Here is a 19,240-nt window from a genome sequence, read left to right on the forward strand (position 1 = left end):
GATGGAACTTGGACCGTTCGATGAGGTGCAGTCTTTGGTCCCAGAGACATCTCCATCCTTGGCTCAACGAAGATAATGGATTGGACGGTCCGGATTTACTGTTACCCCAGATCACACGGAATGATGAGGTGGTGGTGGACAGGCAGAGCGCGAGGAGGTGCATGCGTGGCCACTAGGCGGGCCCCATATCCACGTAAGTTTTACGCTACTCAAAGAAGTCGAACTTGAAGCGTCGGGAACTCTCTTGAAGTTGGTGGCCAACTTCATAGTGCTTCGGCACACGTCCACAAAACGGTAGCCATGCAAGCGATTTATGGTCACACCTATGAGTGCCATCTCTTCTTCTCTGTGTGCCATCTCCAACACAAAATATATTCATATTCAATGATATAAAAAAGATCAAGTATATATTTTATGAGTATTAATACATGAAATATATTGAGATAAGGATAGTGGCGGTGCAATCGTCTGACCAATGGAACCAACCATCCTAAAGATCTCAAAAGAACTAAAATATAGGGCTTAGCTTTCTTTACAATGATGTCTTGTAAAGCCACAAAACATGTCTTATCTTTTAGTATTCCATGATCACAACTTAAACCTAACAAGAGTTTGATGGGTAGAGACAACTCAAATCAGGTTAGGTGCTTTAGTGTTATGGACTTTGTAGTGATTTGAGATTAAATCACACTTTCAACATTTACTAAAGATTAGAGTTGAAAATTGAAAATCTTAACTAATAAAATTTTAAAAATCTTAACTAGTTTAATTCGTAAAGATTTTGACCGTTGATAGTAATATTTTTAGATCAAATCTCATCTTTATCACTTAAACTTAAAAAAACAAAATTTACACCAAGTTAGTTGGCTTATGAGAAAAATGAGATTGGCCAAAGATGTTCTAAACTATAATTTTTTCTACAAGCACTGAAATCATGTAAGCATTGACATAATGGAAAACTAAATACTTCATTTACAGGGACTGCAGTTGTAGACACTATTTACTGAGGTATTTACCCTATATATGATGCAAATCACCGAGTCGATCCACATGATCACTGATGTTTGCCATAAAAAAAATACAGATGATAAGTACTCAAATCAGGCTCTTTAACTCGTATTTAAGGTTTTATCAAGTGTACCATCAAGTGGATCTCTCAGGAGAGGAGTTCACATTTATTTCGAATTACTACAAGGAACAGAACCAGCAAATCGGATCAATCACTGTAGAATAGCATGAGGTGTGTATAACTTGCTTCCTTTAAGAGCATGAAAAAGCCAGTTTAGTGTTTGGAGAGCATTCCCTTCGTCAGCGACGAGAAATCATAGTCGTTGCCTGATCGGCTGAGAGTGACAGAAGTTGATGCAAGCGAAGCAAAGCTCTTACTCATTCCGCCTTTGGTTAGTCCATTGATTGGTGCAGCTGATCCCATATTCCATGTTCTGGACCAGATGTTTTATCAGATTACACTAATCATGCCTGAGCAAAGTAAAATCAGCAAAATATAATATTTTCACTATAAGAGAATTGCCATCAAAGAAATTTGTCAACTTCATGAAACTTGGTATGTATCTTATATGCCAGCCAGGCTTTCTGGATACTGATCAAAATCCTATTCCTTATCTGGTCCTCAACCAGAACATGGAACATTTTGGATCACGGTACAGATATAAGGTGTGTCACTTGGTTTATCTTTCAAAATAACACCTCTACAACAGAACCAATGCTTTCTGTACCTCTCCTGTAATACAGTTTGTGATACATATCAGAAACATCTTTCGTTTCATTATTCATTGTTTTGAGTCAAAACCTACCCATATTTGGTTTTTTTTTTATAATTCTAATTATATAGAATTCATTGAAAAACCATAAACCAGCTTTCTTTTTTCTTTTTTTGGTCTGACCGATCTGCACCAGCAGGACCTATTCCAACCGATATGCTAGCATGCCATGTATTGGTAATAGATATGTACCAGTTCTGTACCAGTCCGACTAGGGACCAGTATGGGTCTAGTATCAGTACTTGAAACATTGGATACAAGCTTCACATTGGAACCTAAATAGTGCTATAAGCATCAATATTATAAAACACATCAACTGCGACAAAAGCCTAAACAAGAAACAAAAGAATGTGATTTCTGCATGAAATAACTAATTATATGCAGAAGTGTACCCAGATGTTGGGGAAGCTTTGTAGATCCCTGAAGGATGTCCCAGCCAATTGTTTCCTACCTGCTGCCAAAAAGAGAAAAAAAGAAGAGATTAGTATAGCTTATAGAACTGGAAATTGTCAAATAAAATAAGAATCATAGACAACTGTAATAAACTAACCTGACCGGAGATGTTCGCACCCTTATGACTAGCTGGTGGCATAATTCCTGGACCTTGGTAACCAAGATTTGGCCAGTTTTGATATGGGAGACTCACATTAAGTGCAAGATAACCATTAAGAACTGTCTGATTATTAGTTCTTCCAGGCAATGTTGAATTAATACCAACAGGTTTACTTGCAGCTGTTTGAAAGGACTGCTGCTGGGAAACAGAAGCAAGTTGCTGCTGATGAATTGAATAGGGTGACGCCATATTGGGCTGCAAAAGTCATCAACATAATTTAGATTAAAGGCTTGCATATATGCAAGAAGAAAACCAACATACAACTAATACTGATGATAATACTGCACAGGGTTCCCACTTACCACCAACGCAGGGTCTCGGAAGGCCAGACAAACACAGCCTTAACCCTCCTCCCCCACCTGACGCAAACCCATAACACTCAGGTAGCAATCAAGCAATCTTACCATGGACGTCACACAGAAATGAACCCTTATAAATAGTTACATTGGAAACACATGATACAAATTTTCTAACACTCACAAAATTTATGTGAAGTATCAAAGGTCTTAGTTTGGCAATTAACAGGTAGTTTGTGGATTTTGCAAAAATTACATGACTAAAATCAGATGCGGGTCTGAACAAAGAACACACTGTTGCTTCATGGTTGATCAGATTGTTGATAATTTAGAATTAATCATGGTTCCTAATTCGACCTTGTGAAGCATGGGTCAAGTACAGGACAATGTTACAAGATATGCACACAGCTAATCTCTAGAAAACACTACACAGCATGGATCTTGCAACTAAGACATGCTAATCGATTCATATATTGGTTTAATTAATTTGATATGTAAAGGACAATATATGATTATTTAACTATGTAACTTCTAGTACAATCATTCACACAAACAATCATTTAAAAGAACATGTCAAATACAGATGACAAAAAATAAGGAGAATTTTCCTGAAAAGGATTAAGATTACTTACGACATAGTAAGTTAAAATATAAACAAATTGCCAGAATTTAACATGTTTAGAATATATATACATATATGTAACAGTAGGTGATACATGTCCTTATATGTTAAAAAATTCTGACATGTAAGATATACAAATGTAGTGAAAAATGTGTTGCAATATGTTTTAGATATCTGAACATGTCTGGAAGAATCCAACAGGTGTTGTTGACATGAGACAGACATGGAAAGTAGTTTTAAGCACTTGTACTTCATAGATTCTGTCAAATGTGAAAACAGCCTACATGATAAACATAGGAAATGAGTAAAAGCTATTTGGGACAAATACTACAAAGTTGCAATTCATCTCATTTTTTTGCTAAAATTAAACTGGAGACACCATAACCTTTTCAAAAACAGGCGTAATATCATTCTTCATGTTCCCCTGGGTTTTCACGGAAGCTGAAGATACTGTTACAGGTGGCAAATCTTTATATAAGTCTTCAATTCCTGATGCAAGCCGTCTCTTATTTTCAACTGGTTTTGTGCTACACTTTTGCTTGATAGCAGTTGTCTCTCCTGCGGCTGCAACAATTACTGTTTAACCAACTAAAATAATTTTGGAATGATAAAGGCACTTCATAATAACACTAGTAAAAAATAACAATATAAAATGATTAACAACAGGTGAATTTCATAAGAAACATGCTACTGGTCCTTATCATAACTTACAATGAAAACCTGCCCATGAATTATCATCCTTGGAAGATGAATCTGAGCCACTTTCACTAGGAATCTCCACTGAAAGATTATTTAAAAGATCAGTCAAATAGTCAGCTTTTGGAGGTGGTGCAGGCAGAGTATCAATTTTAGGTGTTGCAGTATCAACTCTAGCAGGAGTTGTATCCAGAGGTTGAACATTAGACTGGGCCATAGGTTGCTCTTCTTTTGGTATAGAGTAAACCTGGTTCGTCATATATCCATGACACAATACATACTTGAGAAATAGCATTGCACAAAGATAATCCAGATAAAAAGAATAAAGGAAAATCTTGATATCTGAAAAGATTAATAAGCTGCATCAAAGAAGATGTGAGAACCATGTATAAAACTTAAATTAATAGCAACATGAAGGACGAAGACATTGTAATTCTAAAGCATGCTCAAGGAACATATTCTACAATTGAAGAAGGGCATGATCAAATAATTTATGTATGATATTTTCCCTCTAAAGGATCTACTAAATTTGACTTTCTTTTAAATCATTGGCAACTTTCTGGCAATATATTGCTTTTCCTAGCGAGTTTCCTGATATTGACCTTGTGCCCTTGCTAAGACATTTTATCCATAATCTGGCTGCACCTTTACAAGCTAATATCCTGTCCATCTAATAATGATTAAAATCATTGCATGTTACTAGCCAAAATTCAGAACTGCCATATGTATAACAACTTAAATAGATGATTCTTGATGACAGAACACAACTTAAAGTTAGATTGCTGGTATCTAATTTAGCCAACCAAGCATGTTATTACTACATGATATCAGAAATGGAAATACAAGATAAATAGACAGAAAAACAGACTTATGCTGGTCCAACTTAAGTAAACAATGTAGCTCCACATAAAATTATTTCGGCATATAACAAACATGACACTATATGCTCAAGAAAGAAAATCATAAGCAAATGAGAAAAATTGCATCAGAGTATAATTTTAAAAGAAATAGGACTAAATTGCTTACCTGACTTGGTAAATTAGAACGAACATTTTTCATTGAAAGATGTGGTTTTGAGCTATGTTCCACTTTGACAGTGCCTGAATCATTGGTAATTCCATGTCCAGCTCCATTCACATGCCTTTGCAAAGATTCAGAAGCCTTCTCAGGTCTTGAAGGTGATCTACGTGCTCCATTCCTAGGTATCCATCTCTTATCTTCATATCTAGCAGTCAATATCATTTTTTACATTTTATGTTTTCCAAAACGATAGTTTCTTTCTTGGAATCAAGAATTAAAGAAATTGTTAGCTCAAAATGATATGAAAGGACAAGCATACTTTGCACGAACGAAGTTTTCAATTCCAACTCTATTATAATTTGGAGGTAGTTCTGCCTCCCAATAGCTATTTGATTTTTCATTGCCCATCGCTGGAAAAAATAAAAACCAACATAAAAAATAAAAAGCAATGCATCTGTATTTTGCAGGGGATGTCAGGGAAATGGTTTCAGATAATGCACATCTACAAGATGGAGGAAAGCTCCACTCTAGGAACTTACTTTGGATAAATGCAATCTGCTCTGGAAGCCACGTGTCCAAGGTAGCAGACCTGACCTGTAATCAACATGAAATAATTAATTCCAGCGACTGTATAGGCACAAAACTAGAAGTTCCTAATAGTTGACAGAGTGTAATATAGATCTCTAGTGCAGAATTAGCTCTCCATTCTGCAAGCGATGTAAGAAGTCTTTGAATTTGAATGGTACAAATTCTAGTTAACATGATGAAACTAAGTGCATTTCCACTTCATTTTTAGTTTTGCACTTGGTGAGAAAGCTACCATATTCTTCAATAAAATATAGGGAAAAAGTTGATGCACCATGGCATAGACAAAATTGATTCAAAAGCAGGGTAAACAATAATACAAACTACAAACTACAAAGTATATTAGTAGTACAGAAATCTCGGTAAAGAATGTGTCTTCATAATCCATCTAAAAATAAAAGTATATGTCTGACATGGTAAGTACTTGGAAGTTAGAATAACCCCTCAAAAAGCGTCACTAATCACGAAATAAAAACTTAAAGAGAGCAAAATGAATAAATTAAAAATGTGATTAAATAAGTATAATGCGTGTAACTACGGAGATATGGCCCATGGATGGTGGTAGCCAATTTGGAAAGTCATCACCACTCCTAAATCCCACATCATGTGTGGGTGTTCAATGTGACCTAAGCAGAATGTCAGATACTTAGGGGAGATTTACCATGCTGCAGTCCGGATCATATGTAAGATAAGATAGGTCAACTTTTAGTACCTTGAGTTTAAACATTTTGAACCATGTAATTAGCTTTGTATAATACATGTTGCACAAGTAGGTCTATCAAGTTTGGGTGATAACAACTGATATAAAAGCATACCTAGGACTATGATAGTGTGAAAAATTGGGTCCCAAATAGAAAGGCTATCTATGAATGGTACACAGGTTACATCATGAGGTCGTATCACCACTATGATGTTTTGTATATCGAATGTCACTTATCAAACCCTTTTGGCAATCTGTTAAGCCCAGACAAGGATATCGATCTTTTAGGTGAGGAAGGTTATAATTTAATCCCACATTATATGCCAATGATAAATCAGGTAGTCATATAATAATAAATCAACCTATTGACAGCAAATTAAGCTAAAAATTTGTTATCACTGGGGCGAAGGCCTGATCTACCTAAGTTATTGGACTAGTAGATTATATGGTTGGATTGTTTCAGAGAGTCGAGGTCAAATCATTGTTGATAATGCAAAATACTGCCAAAGCATCTATAGAAAGTCATTGTGGTAATTTGAAGCAGCTTAAAGAATCACTGCTACAATTAAAATTCACATGTGACCTTTGATATGTGTACTCCCAAACTTCTGTGGATTCCCGAACATTGCATGCATATAAAGATTCCCAAATTCACACTAGCCCATCGTGGACCTCTGCAAGATTATGACACAAATCAGGTTGCATAAACATATATGATATATCTAAACTAAAAAACTGGATGAATAACAAAGATATAAGGCATGATAAAGAAAAAATTGCATAGGAGTCTTATATACAATTGCTTTGAGTGAAAATGCACAGTTATGGAAATGACTGTCAGAACCTAAACAGATCTTTAAGTGCCAAAACAGGATAAATAATTTTCGTTCACAAAATTAAGCAATATTGTTAAGGAATGCTTTAGCAAATTACAAATATTATATTTAATAAAAGGATCCACATAAAAGCTTCTAAGTAATGGGCAAGAAGAAAATGCATGTATTTAGAAAGAATTTGAGTGCGTTGAGAATCTTTGCCTAAGAAAACTTAGAATCTTCATTTTACGTACATTGCTCCAAGATACGAACTTTATATTGTGCACAGAAAAGTTCATGGAGATGGCACATAATGCATGAAAGAAAAAAGTTTTATTCTTTCTGAAGTTCCTGCAACAACTATTCCCAAAGAAATCTGGATCAGAGAATTTCCATCTCAATTATTACCTACCACATAGAGTCGTAGCATGGAGTATTTACACATGCCAGCTTATGATCGAATGAAAGACACACCTAAGATAGAGCTTATAAGAGGAAATGCAAATCCCAGGTCACCAACTGAAATAGCTCTTTCTCAGAAATAAAATGATGCATGTTAATTCACAGGTGAAGCCACCATTAAACTTTAAAAGTATAATTTTCTTGGAATATGATCACAAATTAAAAGTTCGTTCTCTATCTAACATCAAATTGTCCAAAAAATTGTTGACCTTTCTTTTGCAGAAGTTATATCAACTTAGATCAATTTCAGATAACGGATGGATCTCATTAAGTTGAAAAGCCAAGGTATCAAATAATGTCCATACTGACCTAGGCCAAGAATTACCAGTCTAACAGCCAACCTAGACATAAACCAAGTGATTTCATCCAGTTTCATCTGGCACCTGGGAATGTCCTGTTCAGTGAACTCACTATACCAGACTTATCGGGTGGTAAATAGTTAGACCAGTATCTACACTCATTTTTATTTTCTTTCTTATAACAAATGTATTGATAGTTGTGTTGTTTTTCCCTTTTGGTTTCATTTCCTTCATCCTCACACACTCTCTCCCTCTCACTCTATTTCTCCCTCTCCCCTCCACCACCCCCTCCTCTTCCCCTCCATGCTGTCATAGCTGCCTTCTCCATCCTGTCATGTTGCCACCATCTCCTTCTTGTGCTGCTCACCATTTCCTCCTCCAAATATGCCTAGTCCTCCTCCACCAGTCCTCTTTTCTTCTCTAACTATTCTGCCAATCCTCCTCTTCTCCTTCTCCCATCTTCTCTCCAATTCAGAAGTACTGACCGGTATAGAGTTACAGAGTGTCAGTAATTTGGCCCATATAGGAACCATATTGGTCCAAGTGTCGATTGATATCGGCACCAGATGAGATTTTAAACATTGGAAAGGAAAACCTCAAACATAGCATAATAGAGGATACTCTTTAAATGAGATATCATGGCTTATTTTATACAACAACTGTAATCATAAAGTAAGAACAATCAAAGATGTAATCTTAAGTAGGTTGCATGGACAACGGACATGTGCTTGTATACATACATCAATACGTACATAAATAGGGTATGACGTGAAAGGAAAAGTTGAAAAGTAAAAAATATCCTCTAAAAAAAATTAATTTATTTATTATATTCATTGACTCACCTCAGTCATTTCACTTGCAAGAGCCCTATGCACTATGCAACCTTTTAGATATAACATCTTAATACTCTTGATTAGCTAGTGTTTGTGATATGTCAATTAACAGGAATAATGAAAGATATTTTATTCCATAGATCTTAGAAGGTAACTAAAAGAATATATAATTACAGTCAAGATTCTTAATCACACTAATGGACAATGGTGACAAAGGATAAGAATGTGTAGGTTGTTATCTTCTAACTCTATAGAACAAACAAAAGTGTAGTGCTCATATTACAATTAAATAATATAATCATATTTTATCCCCCTTGCAAGACATATCCCAGATGAATCACTCAAAATTGCTTCGGAGTCCAACTCAAAATAACGAGTTCTCAGCAGCTAAATAGTGGCAATCACATAGTAACGAGCTTTCTTACTTGGCTTTGCAGTCAGCACATTCTCTGTTCTCTTGCAACTTAAGAAGACCCTCCAATATCTGAAATATACAAAAGCAGAAAAAATTTGCCTTGTGAGATGCAACTCGAATTACCATTTGATCAGTCATATAAAGAAACAGATGATGGCTCTAAAGCAGCAACCTCACTGGATTTGTCTGCTTGATATATTAAGAGGCCAAACGTACTTGCATAAGTAAGAAGATAAAATATTTTCCATTTGATCATGGTCTAAAAAAGAAGACTGAAATAGCACTTCACTGGAATTGTCCAAAGTCATATATTAAGGGGTAAAAAGTACTCACAGTAACAGGAAGCTATAATATGAAACATGAAAGTGGAAGCTTGAAAAGGTATTTTATAGAAAACATCAAATAGAGGCATTCAGATCTTCATGCAGTAGACACTTTGTTCTGTAAACCAAATAATACCTCAATCGAGCAAAAAACAGTATGGATAATAGATAATACTAAAGTATGCTTTGCAGCATGTGAGAGTTGAGGTTCTTACACCCTTATTCACGTAACCTCCCATCGAGCCATCTTTCTTTGTGCAACCCCTAGTTCCCTTACACCAATCAATGGTAACTTCCAAATCAATCAACTATTTTCACCTCAATTTATAATTGATGGAGAACAAAGTAAGAGTTGAGAAGCAAAAAAAGAACACCATCAAATACTACAACACGTTCAGAGATATAATCTACACAGAAGGACGCATCAGCCCTATCTAAGGAAGAACCTAGGGCTTATTCAACGACAAGATTCGAACACCAAATCAGAATCACTTGAGACCCCACACCGAGTGCCCGCCGATTTCCAAAAGAACCGCATGGAAACGTAGGCAAACCAAAGGGGAAAAAATCTCTGACCTATGAAACTTCGAAAGGAGCGAAAAGATCGCATTTTTGGCGGCGGACTGAACAGAAAAAAGATGGGAAAGAGGAGACCTTTCTGTGCCTGGCGTTGAGCTCCTTGGAAACACAGGCCTTCCCGTTCATGCTGATGTCCTCCGTGCGGATCTACCCGGAATTCGAAGTCGATTCGAGCAAGGGTGGAGCAAATAGATACCTCGATGACAATCCCAGGTCAGAACACGTTTCCTCCGCGTCTCTCCTTGCCACAAAGAGCCTTGCCTCGATCGTCTTCCTGCCTCTTTCCGCCTTTGTTTGTGTGATTGAATCCTTCTTCTACATTGCAATTGGCAGGGGAAGGTGGCTTTTCACACGTAAAGAATTGCACTACGACAGTAACACGACTGCAGAGAAGTCAAAGTCCGCCGTGGTTGGGAACGACTCTGATAACACGCAGGAGAAGGAATTCATAGTCAAATCCATACTAATAAATGCCATCAGATGTGGAAACGGCGGTGGCGACTGTTCCCAATGGATGTCGATGCTTTTACACGACACTATCGATGTTCGTCCTGACTCTGCTGGCTGTTCTTTTAGTGCGTGTTTGCAGGCAATTTTTGGTGTTTAGTGCAAACTAATCTTTCTATTTTGACATGTTGGATGGATCTGACATGAGGATGGACAAAAAAATCTTGATACAAGTGATTGTGATATATGAACAAAATTTATCATTATGGTATATAAATAATTATATACTGATGATGATGATGATGGTCAAATATCTTATCGTCGTGTGATTAATATATCTTCATCGATATGATCGAATAGTCTCGTAGGTTTTTCAAATAATAGTCCTATAGAACTATTAACTATAATTTTTTTTATAAAGGAAATGGTGAGGATGGATTCAAATTTAAGACTTTACGATAAATAGTCAAAGTCATTACCAATACATTTATGCTCGTAAATTCGACACTTAAATATTGAAGGGGATTATCAGATTCGTCTCGACATAATCTTATAGCATCTTAGCTCAAATTTTCTATGGAACGACACTATCTTATTTTGAGATAAACACAAAGAAAAACCTTAATTAGCTCTATACTATCATCCATATCAAACTAATATAATTTAGTTCAATAGGACTCAAAACATATAAGACGAATAAAATAAAGAGTAGAGAGAGAAAGAAGGATAAGAAATGGAAGGAAGAGATTAAAAAAGCAAGTGTGTTTCTTTTTTTTTTCTTATACTATTTGTGTTAATTATCATTTTTAATTCACCTGTAAATTCATTAATACAATAAAAAACATATATGTTATGAATCTGGGTATTAATAACATTAGTTTTTCTATTTTAAATGATTTTGTGGATCTTAAGTTGAATTTGGATAGATTTTCACTTAAACCATATAAAAACATGTAATAATTCTTGACATACTCTTCCTTTTTGCCATCCTAAATGATAAGTGAGCTGCTCTTAGCTAAAAATCAGTTATGGGCAGCATAAATTGCTTCATTAGAATTGGTAATTGTGTTTTTTAAGAAACCCTTAATTATTTAATTACAAGAAAACAAGCTTGTTTGAAGCAACATGTTTGAACATAAAATTCATATTTGAAAGATCTATAATTGGAGGAAAAAATTCCTTTAGATTTTAAATATTTAATTATTATATAAATATCTTATTTTATTTTTTTATATATCTCAAGAAAGATTCATATATAATCGATCCTAAATAATTGAGATTTATAATTTTATTTTTATTATATATATATATATAAACTTATTTATTTTATAGTTTTATATTTATGAAAATCTCCCCACGCGTAAAATAATATGACTGTGAATGTAATATGTCAAATTAGTGATGTCATTATTTCTATGTCGGTAGTGTGTCATGCCTCCCTTCGTGAGTTAATTACATGAGATAATTAATTATTCTTAGTATTTTAATTTTTATACTTTCAAAAATTATATTGAGATTCAAAGTGAAACATTTAATCTCGTTGCTCCAATCAAATCATACTCTCTATTAATTTTTAATCATGTGAAATTAATTTTTTAATTTTGTATAGGAATCTTAATGTTTTACTTCCATAATTATAGGAGTCCTAACGTAACTAAAAATAATTAATTATAAAGGTAATGTTTAATTAGCCCTCCCTTTCTTCTTCTATTTAATGAACTCGATCGGCGCTGAATCGTCTCCTCCATAGCTCGTTACCGCTCCCTCATGGCGAGACCACTCGACGCCTCGTCGCCTTTGGCTGCTCCGGGCGTTGCATGGCTCACCTTTGCGATCCAACTCCATCTCTTCCTCCTTGTTGTCCTCTTCGTTTGCTGCTACTTGATGGTGGCCATTGTCTTGTACATCGCCATCGGAGCTGCACTCGGATGGTGTAAAAGACGAGCTAAGAGGTCTGCAGCCATGGCTTTCGCTGCCACGATCCCGCGTGCCGTCTACGTCGTCCCTTCTTCTTCTTCTTCTCCTGCTCCGCCGCCGTCGACTTCTGTTTCCGCCGTGGTTCCCCAGACCGTCATGGAGAGCTGCATCATCTGCATGGAGGAGTTCGTGAGTGGCGAGGAGCTGTGGGTGCTGCCGCGATGCAAGCACTGGTTCCATGGGGAGTGCATCAGACGATGGTTGCTGGTACCATCAATGACCTGCCCCATCTGTAGGATGCTTATGATCGGGGTGGAAGTTCGTCCTGGCAGAAGTCTTTTCAGCAACACCATCAACACGCCCTTTCTCGTTCCAATGTGTCTAATCTTATCGGTCATCACCTCCCTGATTGTGATCATAGCTGTACATACATGATAAGGATTTGTGTTTATAGTTCTCGAGTGTCCAACCTTATACATGATAAAGGTTTTTAATGTCTTTAGTTACAGGAAAATTAACCTAAGTTTGTTTAAAGAAACAAGTTTTGAAATACTTATTTACATCATAAAGATTTATGATTGAAGAAAACATTCCATAGATTTTACCTATTACTTATTACAAGATTAAAGATATGTATCTTGGGATTTTGGTGTGGCTAATTCTTAATCTTGCACCATACAAACACTTCATATTCAATCTCATATTGGTTTTCTTTTTCTCTTCTGTTATATATATATATATATATATATATATATATATATATATATATATATATATATATATATATATATATATATATATATATATATATATATTCGGATTCGGATCTCGCACATCATATCGGACTTCATGCTACTGCTTTCCTTCTATATAATGAATTCGATCGATCCTCCTCAGACCAAGAATCGTCTACTCCCGCACTCTCATGGCGAGGCTACTCCACGCCCCCTGCGCTGCTCCAGCCACCACAGGACCCTCCCTTAATGCGTAATTCGACGTCTTATTGGTCATTTCCTCCTTCGTTATCAGCTTCATGATCAGGGCCATTATCATATTCGGCCTAAGAGTTACATACATACGGTGATCAAGAGAGGAGATCAATGTGGCAAGATTATGGTAAGTATAATTTTTTGACATGATATCAAAACACATTTGAACATAGAATATTAGATATTGAATATCAAAGAATAACGAGTAACATTCATTAAAAAAAAAAAAGAAACTGAAAATACCACAATCAATAAGGTAATTGACAAAAAAGATTGCAATAAAAATGATGAGCAATAAAGAACAAGTGAAAAGACAAAGAAAATTAATCATAATTTTCAAGATTATGGATTTTATAAATTTTCTATATGAGACATAAAGATGACAAAAAATACTCATCAATTAATTATACTGTTGGAACTGGCAAGTTTTCTTTTTTGGGAAATCCTTTTTTATCTTTCATTATGGGAAAACTCAACAATTTTGTTTGAAGGAAAATTTTTAGAATTTATATTTGAAATATTCACGATTGTAGAAAAGATTGTCTTTCATTTTATGGATTACTTATTATATAATTATTATATGTTTCTCACCATTTTCATATGTGGAAAAGGAGAAAGTAACTTTTACATACTCTAGAAGTTGGACAAGAGGTTTTGAGTTTGGATTTTAGTTGACTCAAATAAAGAATTTATATATATATATATATATATATATATATATATATATATATTATAATATAGTTTTTGTCCCGATTAGGAAATCTTTAGATGTGACAATTTCCAAAAATAAAGAAATGGATTTTTCTCTCTTCCGCCCCTTCTTGTAGTAGTACTTACGTACTTCCTTGTTTCTTCTATTTAATGAACATGAGATCGGCCTTCCTCAAACCCAAAAACATCTCCATCATGGTTGTGCTCGTCTTTCTCGTTCCTCTCAGCTTCATTTCCTGGTTCGTGATCATGGTTATTATCTTGTTCTTCCTCATCAAATCTATGTTCCCAAGCCGTGAAAGACGAAGAAAGAGGCCTGTGGATATGACTTTCCTCAGTAAAATCCCGCGTGTCGTCTACGTCGTTCCTTCTTCTCAGTTGCCGTCGTCGCCTTTTGTTTCTGCCGTCGCTACTGCGGTCGACCCAGAAAGCTGCCCCATTTGCAGGGAGGAGTTCGTGAATGGCGAGGAGCTGTGGGTGCTACCACGATGCGAGCATTTGTTCCATGGGGTCTGCATTAAAAGATGGTTGCTTTTGCCATCGAGGACTTGCCCCATCTGTAGGAGGTTTGTCGTACCAAATTTTAGTGAGATAGAGAGAGACATGAATGTCGACTAAGTAGAAGCATAGGTGCAAGACAACACAAATTTCTTTCTTTTGCTAAGTGTTATCATTACCATTGACACTCCTCCAATGACTCTTTAAATTTTAAGATCACCAAAGAATTGTTGAATACAAACATGAAATCTTTATTGAATTATGTTCAATAAATGAATCTTTATTGAATTATCATTACCACTCCTCCTGGGACTTGTTTAAGTTCATAGATAGTACTTGTTAACTCGCATACATGAATAATAAAACTAAAGAGTCATCGAATATAAATCTCTTATTTAAGAAATCGAATAGGAAATGTTGAGCTACTAATTCTTCTAGTCGAGTTATTAGTGTGAATACTTTTTCATGTTTAATCGTATATTGTTGCTTTTATCGCTTTATAACCAATTAGACCTTTTATTTCTCCTTCTTCTTTTTTTATCCTATAGTCTTTAGGAAGTGTAATGTGCTCCCAAGTATTATTTTTTTAGCTGCATCGTATATTTTCGAAGGTTAGTATGCAATGTATTTTCTTTGAGGATTGTAGAAAGAGGAAAAAGAAAAAGATGAGAAAAGGAAGGACTTTCTTTAGATAATGCAGAAGAGGAGAGAAAGAGAAGAAGGAAGAGAAAAAACAGAAACCATAAGAGATTTTACTGAAATTCTATTTTGACATCAAGAGTTTTAGATTCAATCCAAGTAAATAATGTCAAGTATTTTTTTTTCTTAAGCTTTCCTATGGATTAGAAATGTATATAAAATAATAATTTAGTTCATTTTAATATTTTAGTTTAATATAAGTGTAGATGGTTTTATAATTTTGATATATATATATAGTTAATACAGAAAAGAAAGGGTGAGAGATGTTAGAGTAAAAAAAAGGTGAAAGGAAAGTGGAAAATAAAGTTAAAAATGCTAATTACTTAAAATTAAAGAAACAAATGTAAACAATATTACAGATGTTCGGATATGTCAAATATTACTCCTCATGGGATACACATTTATATTATTTGAATGATTCAGGAAAAATTAAAGTTTCCAAAATAAATATTAATATCACAAATATAAAATCAATGGTGAATATCTAATAACTCTCTCTATCTTGTTTCAAAATAATAATGCACATACTTGCAACTAATGCATATATTTACCATTTGGAAAAACATATAATAGACATGGTTTCAAAGCATTTTATTATTTAAAAAGTATTGCAAAAGAATATATACCTTTGCAATCAGTCAAGATTATATGATTTGACATTGTTAAATGAATTACTGACTTTCAAAAGTATTTATTTTCTAGTTGTACTCGTTAAAAGAAAATAAAATTATCTAATTATCGTGGGTTCTAATTGTAATATAGTTCTGTCAGATTTGAAGTTACATATAAATAATTATTCAAAGTTAGTAAGATATGAGTCTTGGTATTTATAGTGCCGTGGTTTATTGATATATTTATTTCCTAATTCTATACACACGAGAAGTAACTCATATATGCAATTTTGATATTGTGAACCCTCGAGGAAGTTATTAATTTTATTAAAGAAGTTATATGAGTCAATTGATTATGAGCTTGAATTTAGATTACGAATATTACTAAAATATATTGTCTCTAATTCTTTTGGAACTTCTCGTTATTTTAAAATTTATAATTGTTACTAAAAATTGAATATTAGGACTGTTAATATTAATATTGTTGCTATAAACTCAACCATATTGTTCATATTGCTCGTATTCGTCGTATGAGATTGTTAAAATTGATAATTTTTTTTAAAATACTTAATACTTTTAATTCTAGGAAAGTTTGCTATGTGAGATATAAAGATGAAAAATTCTATTTTTGAAATCCTTAATATCTCTAATTACAAGCAAATTTGACAAGTTTGAAGTTTTAAAATAGAATTTATAATTTAAAGGTTTATGATGGAAGAAAAGATTCCTTAGATTTAAGGATACCTTATTATATGATTGTCCTATTTATCTTAGACTTTTGACATATGTAAAAAGAGAAAGTACATTTTGCATACTCTTAGGATTTTTTTGTGTAGATAGAGAGAGTTTTGGAAGAATTCTTAAAGACTTGTGAGAGAAGATGGATTAGAAGTTTTGAGCTAAATCTTAGTTAACTATAATGGCTTTTTTCTTTTATTTGTTACATACATACAAATGAGGAATTTGGTAATGTCTTGATGGACATAAATAATATTAAACCAAGTAAATTCTATTGACTCCCTTGATTTTTCTTTTCCTTTTCTCTTTGACCATAATCTCACACAATAGAGTGATCATATTTCATTGGGCATATTTATCAAAATCACAAAAAAATATATTATTTTACATGTTATGATTACTACTAAAAAAATACTATTAAAAAATAAATTAATAAAAAAATAAAGTTGGACATTTTAGAAACATTTTTGTAATTAGCATATCAAATTACAAGATGTTTTGATGTGCTATTTCCTAAGATACAAATTTCTATTCTCTCTCTCTCTCTCTCTCTCTCTCTCTCTCCTTCTATTTAATGAATCATAGCTCTCTCCCGCTCCTCACATTGAAGGCCTTCATTGCACCATCGTCCTTTAGGATGCAATTCAGTCACTGCCTCTTTGCTTTCGCCGCCATTTCCCTTTTCATGATCATGATCACTATTTCGTTCCCCGTCCTCAGAGCTTTGTTATGGTGCTATGAAGTACGACAAACGAGATATATGGTTAGATTCATTGATGCAATCCCGCGTGTAGTCTACATCGTCCCTTCTTCTTCTTCATCGTTGTCGTCTCCTGTGTCTGTCGTCCCTCCCAAGCCTGACCTGGAGAGATGCAGCATTTGCATGGAGGAGTTCGTGAATGGCGAGGTGCTATCGGCACTGCCGCGATGCAAGCATTTGTACCATGGGATGTGCATCGAACGATGGTTGCTTACACGATCGAGGACCTGCCCCGTATGTAGGAAGCTTGTGATATGAAATGGGAAGGGATGGAGAGAGATGGAGCTGCGACAATAAGAGTAGAGACAACGCAAACATCTTTTCTTTTGCTTTATATCCTCACTGCAACTCGAATTATTGTCTACAAAAAATAAGAGACCAACGTAAATCATTTCATATGGATATTCAGAAAAATTATTTTGAAGAACATATGACTTTCGTACTCGTGTGGCTTATTTAGGTTCATCATAAATTCTTCTTTAAACTTATATACATTGTCTTCGTGTTCATAGATAATAAAACCCGAGGGTTTATTGACATAAAATTTTACTTCAAGAAATCCATCGATGTGAATACTTGTTCAAATTTGATGTCATATTAGTGCAGGTATCCTTTTGTAACAAATCGGACCTTCTATTTTTTTTTATTTTGGAGATACAATTTAAAATCGATAATCTTACGGTGTTTCGTTAGCGTAGTGTTCTTTCATGAAATATTATTATTAATCGCATGTATTTTTTTCTTCGTAACTTTTCGCTATTTTTCTTTGATACAAACTTCTCTAAAGGTTAATGGATCATAAAACTACATTCTAGTATGTCGAAACTTGTCGTAAAGATGGGAAGTGAAAGAGAGAAATGGTAAAAAATTCCTTCACTTGTCGATCACAATTTTATTTTGATCAATTGTTCTATTTCATCGAAGGTTTAATTTGCAACAAAAGATTTGTAAGTATTGTTCTCTGTGATGTATTGGTAGGAACGTTAGTATGGCTTGCAAGCATTTGGTCCACTGTTTTATTGGTGGAATCACACTCAAGTTCAGATCAGAGGGAAGCACTTTTCTTCTTTCTTATCTACCTAAAACACCCAACATATGAAATCATAAAGCACATTTGATGATGTTTTCTATGGAATCCCTTGATTTTTCTTCCTTTTTTTTTTTTTTTTTGGATCAAAGCACCATATTCTCCAATCATGTTTGTGAAATCCCAATTCAACAAAAAAAAAAGTATAGTTCATCAAATTTCCACATAAAATATTATAAGCTGATAAGGGACCATTTGGTCGATCGATCATTGGCTTATAATCCGTAGGCTCGTGAGGAATTATTTACTTTGGGTGATGGGAATAGTCGCACGATTTTATCATTTCGAAGCATATGAGCTCTAAAAAATATTTTTGAATGTAAGAGAGACCTGACGGACTTATGAGCCCTCGGTTCCTATACTCCTCAATCAATGTGGGTCTAAATGATCTTATCAGTACTTTTTAGGGCTAATAGCTAAGGTGCACGACTTGAGAGTGAGTTTGCTCGGCCAAGGTGCAAGCCTCGAGCTCTCCTTCTAATGCCAATATGATAAAGGACCATTTAGTCGGTCGACCATTGGTGCGGCAGGCTTACAAGGAATTGTCAGCTTTGGGCGATGGGTATACCCGCACGATTTTGTCCTTTCAGAATATGTGAACTCTAAAAGGCGCCTCTAAAGGTAAGAAAGACATGATGAACTTATGAACCATTGGTTCTCATACTCCTTAATGATTGTAAAACTAAATGACCTTATCATAAACCTATTATGATCACAAGGCTTTGTGTAGATAAGAGTAAAACA

At 34.5% G+C, this 19,240-nt stretch overlaps 2 protein-coding genes across 4 annotated transcripts; one reads left to right on the forward strand and one right to left on the reverse strand.

Annotated features, from left to right (window-relative positions):
- Positions 1-927: 927 nt before the first annotated feature.
- Positions 928-10,470, reverse strand: LOC135582570 (ADP-ribosylation factor GTPase-activating protein AGD5-like). Of its 3 annotated transcripts, none has more exons than XM_065105478.1 (12): positions 10,115-10,470; positions 9,676-9,732; positions 9,148-9,206; positions 6,897-6,987; positions 5,568-5,622; positions 5,348-5,438; positions 5,035-5,233; positions 4,024-4,255; positions 3,698-3,876; positions 2,332-2,589; positions 2,174-2,232; positions 928-1,442 (listed from the first exon to the last, which is right to left on the reverse strand). In XM_065105478.1, the coding sequence occupies exons 1-12, from the start codon at positions 10,163-10,165 to the stop codon at positions 1,283-1,285; spliced, it is 1,491 nt and encodes a 496-aa protein (XP_064961550.1). In that variant the 5' UTR covers positions 10,166-10,470; the 3' UTR covers positions 928-1,282. The 3 variants fall into 3 exon arrangements, with proteins under 3 accessions (XP_064961550.1, XP_064961549.1, XP_064961551.1); XM_065105477.1 differs by having other exon boundaries at positions 2,174-2,235; positions 10,115-10,469; XM_065105479.1 differs by lacking the exon at positions 9,676-9,732 and having other exon boundaries at positions 2,174-2,235; positions 10,115-10,465.
- A 1,783-nt stretch (positions 10,471-12,253) lies between these two features.
- On the forward strand, positions 12,254-12,838 carry LOC103980618 (RING-H2 finger protein ATL8-like). The gene has a single exon (XM_009397069.2). The coding sequence runs from the start codon at positions 12,254-12,256 to the stop codon at positions 12,836-12,838; it is 585 nt and encodes a 194-aa protein (XP_009395344.2).
- Positions 12,839-19,240: the final 6,402 nt, after the last annotated feature.

Source organism: Musa acuminata, chromosome BXJ2-4 (assembly GCF_036884655.1).
Source record: "Musa acuminata AAA Group cultivar baxijiao chromosome BXJ2-4, Cavendish_Baxijiao_AAA, whole genome shotgun sequence".
Taxonomy (NCBI): domain Eukaryota; kingdom Viridiplantae; phylum Streptophyta; class Magnoliopsida; order Zingiberales; family Musaceae; genus Musa; species Musa acuminata.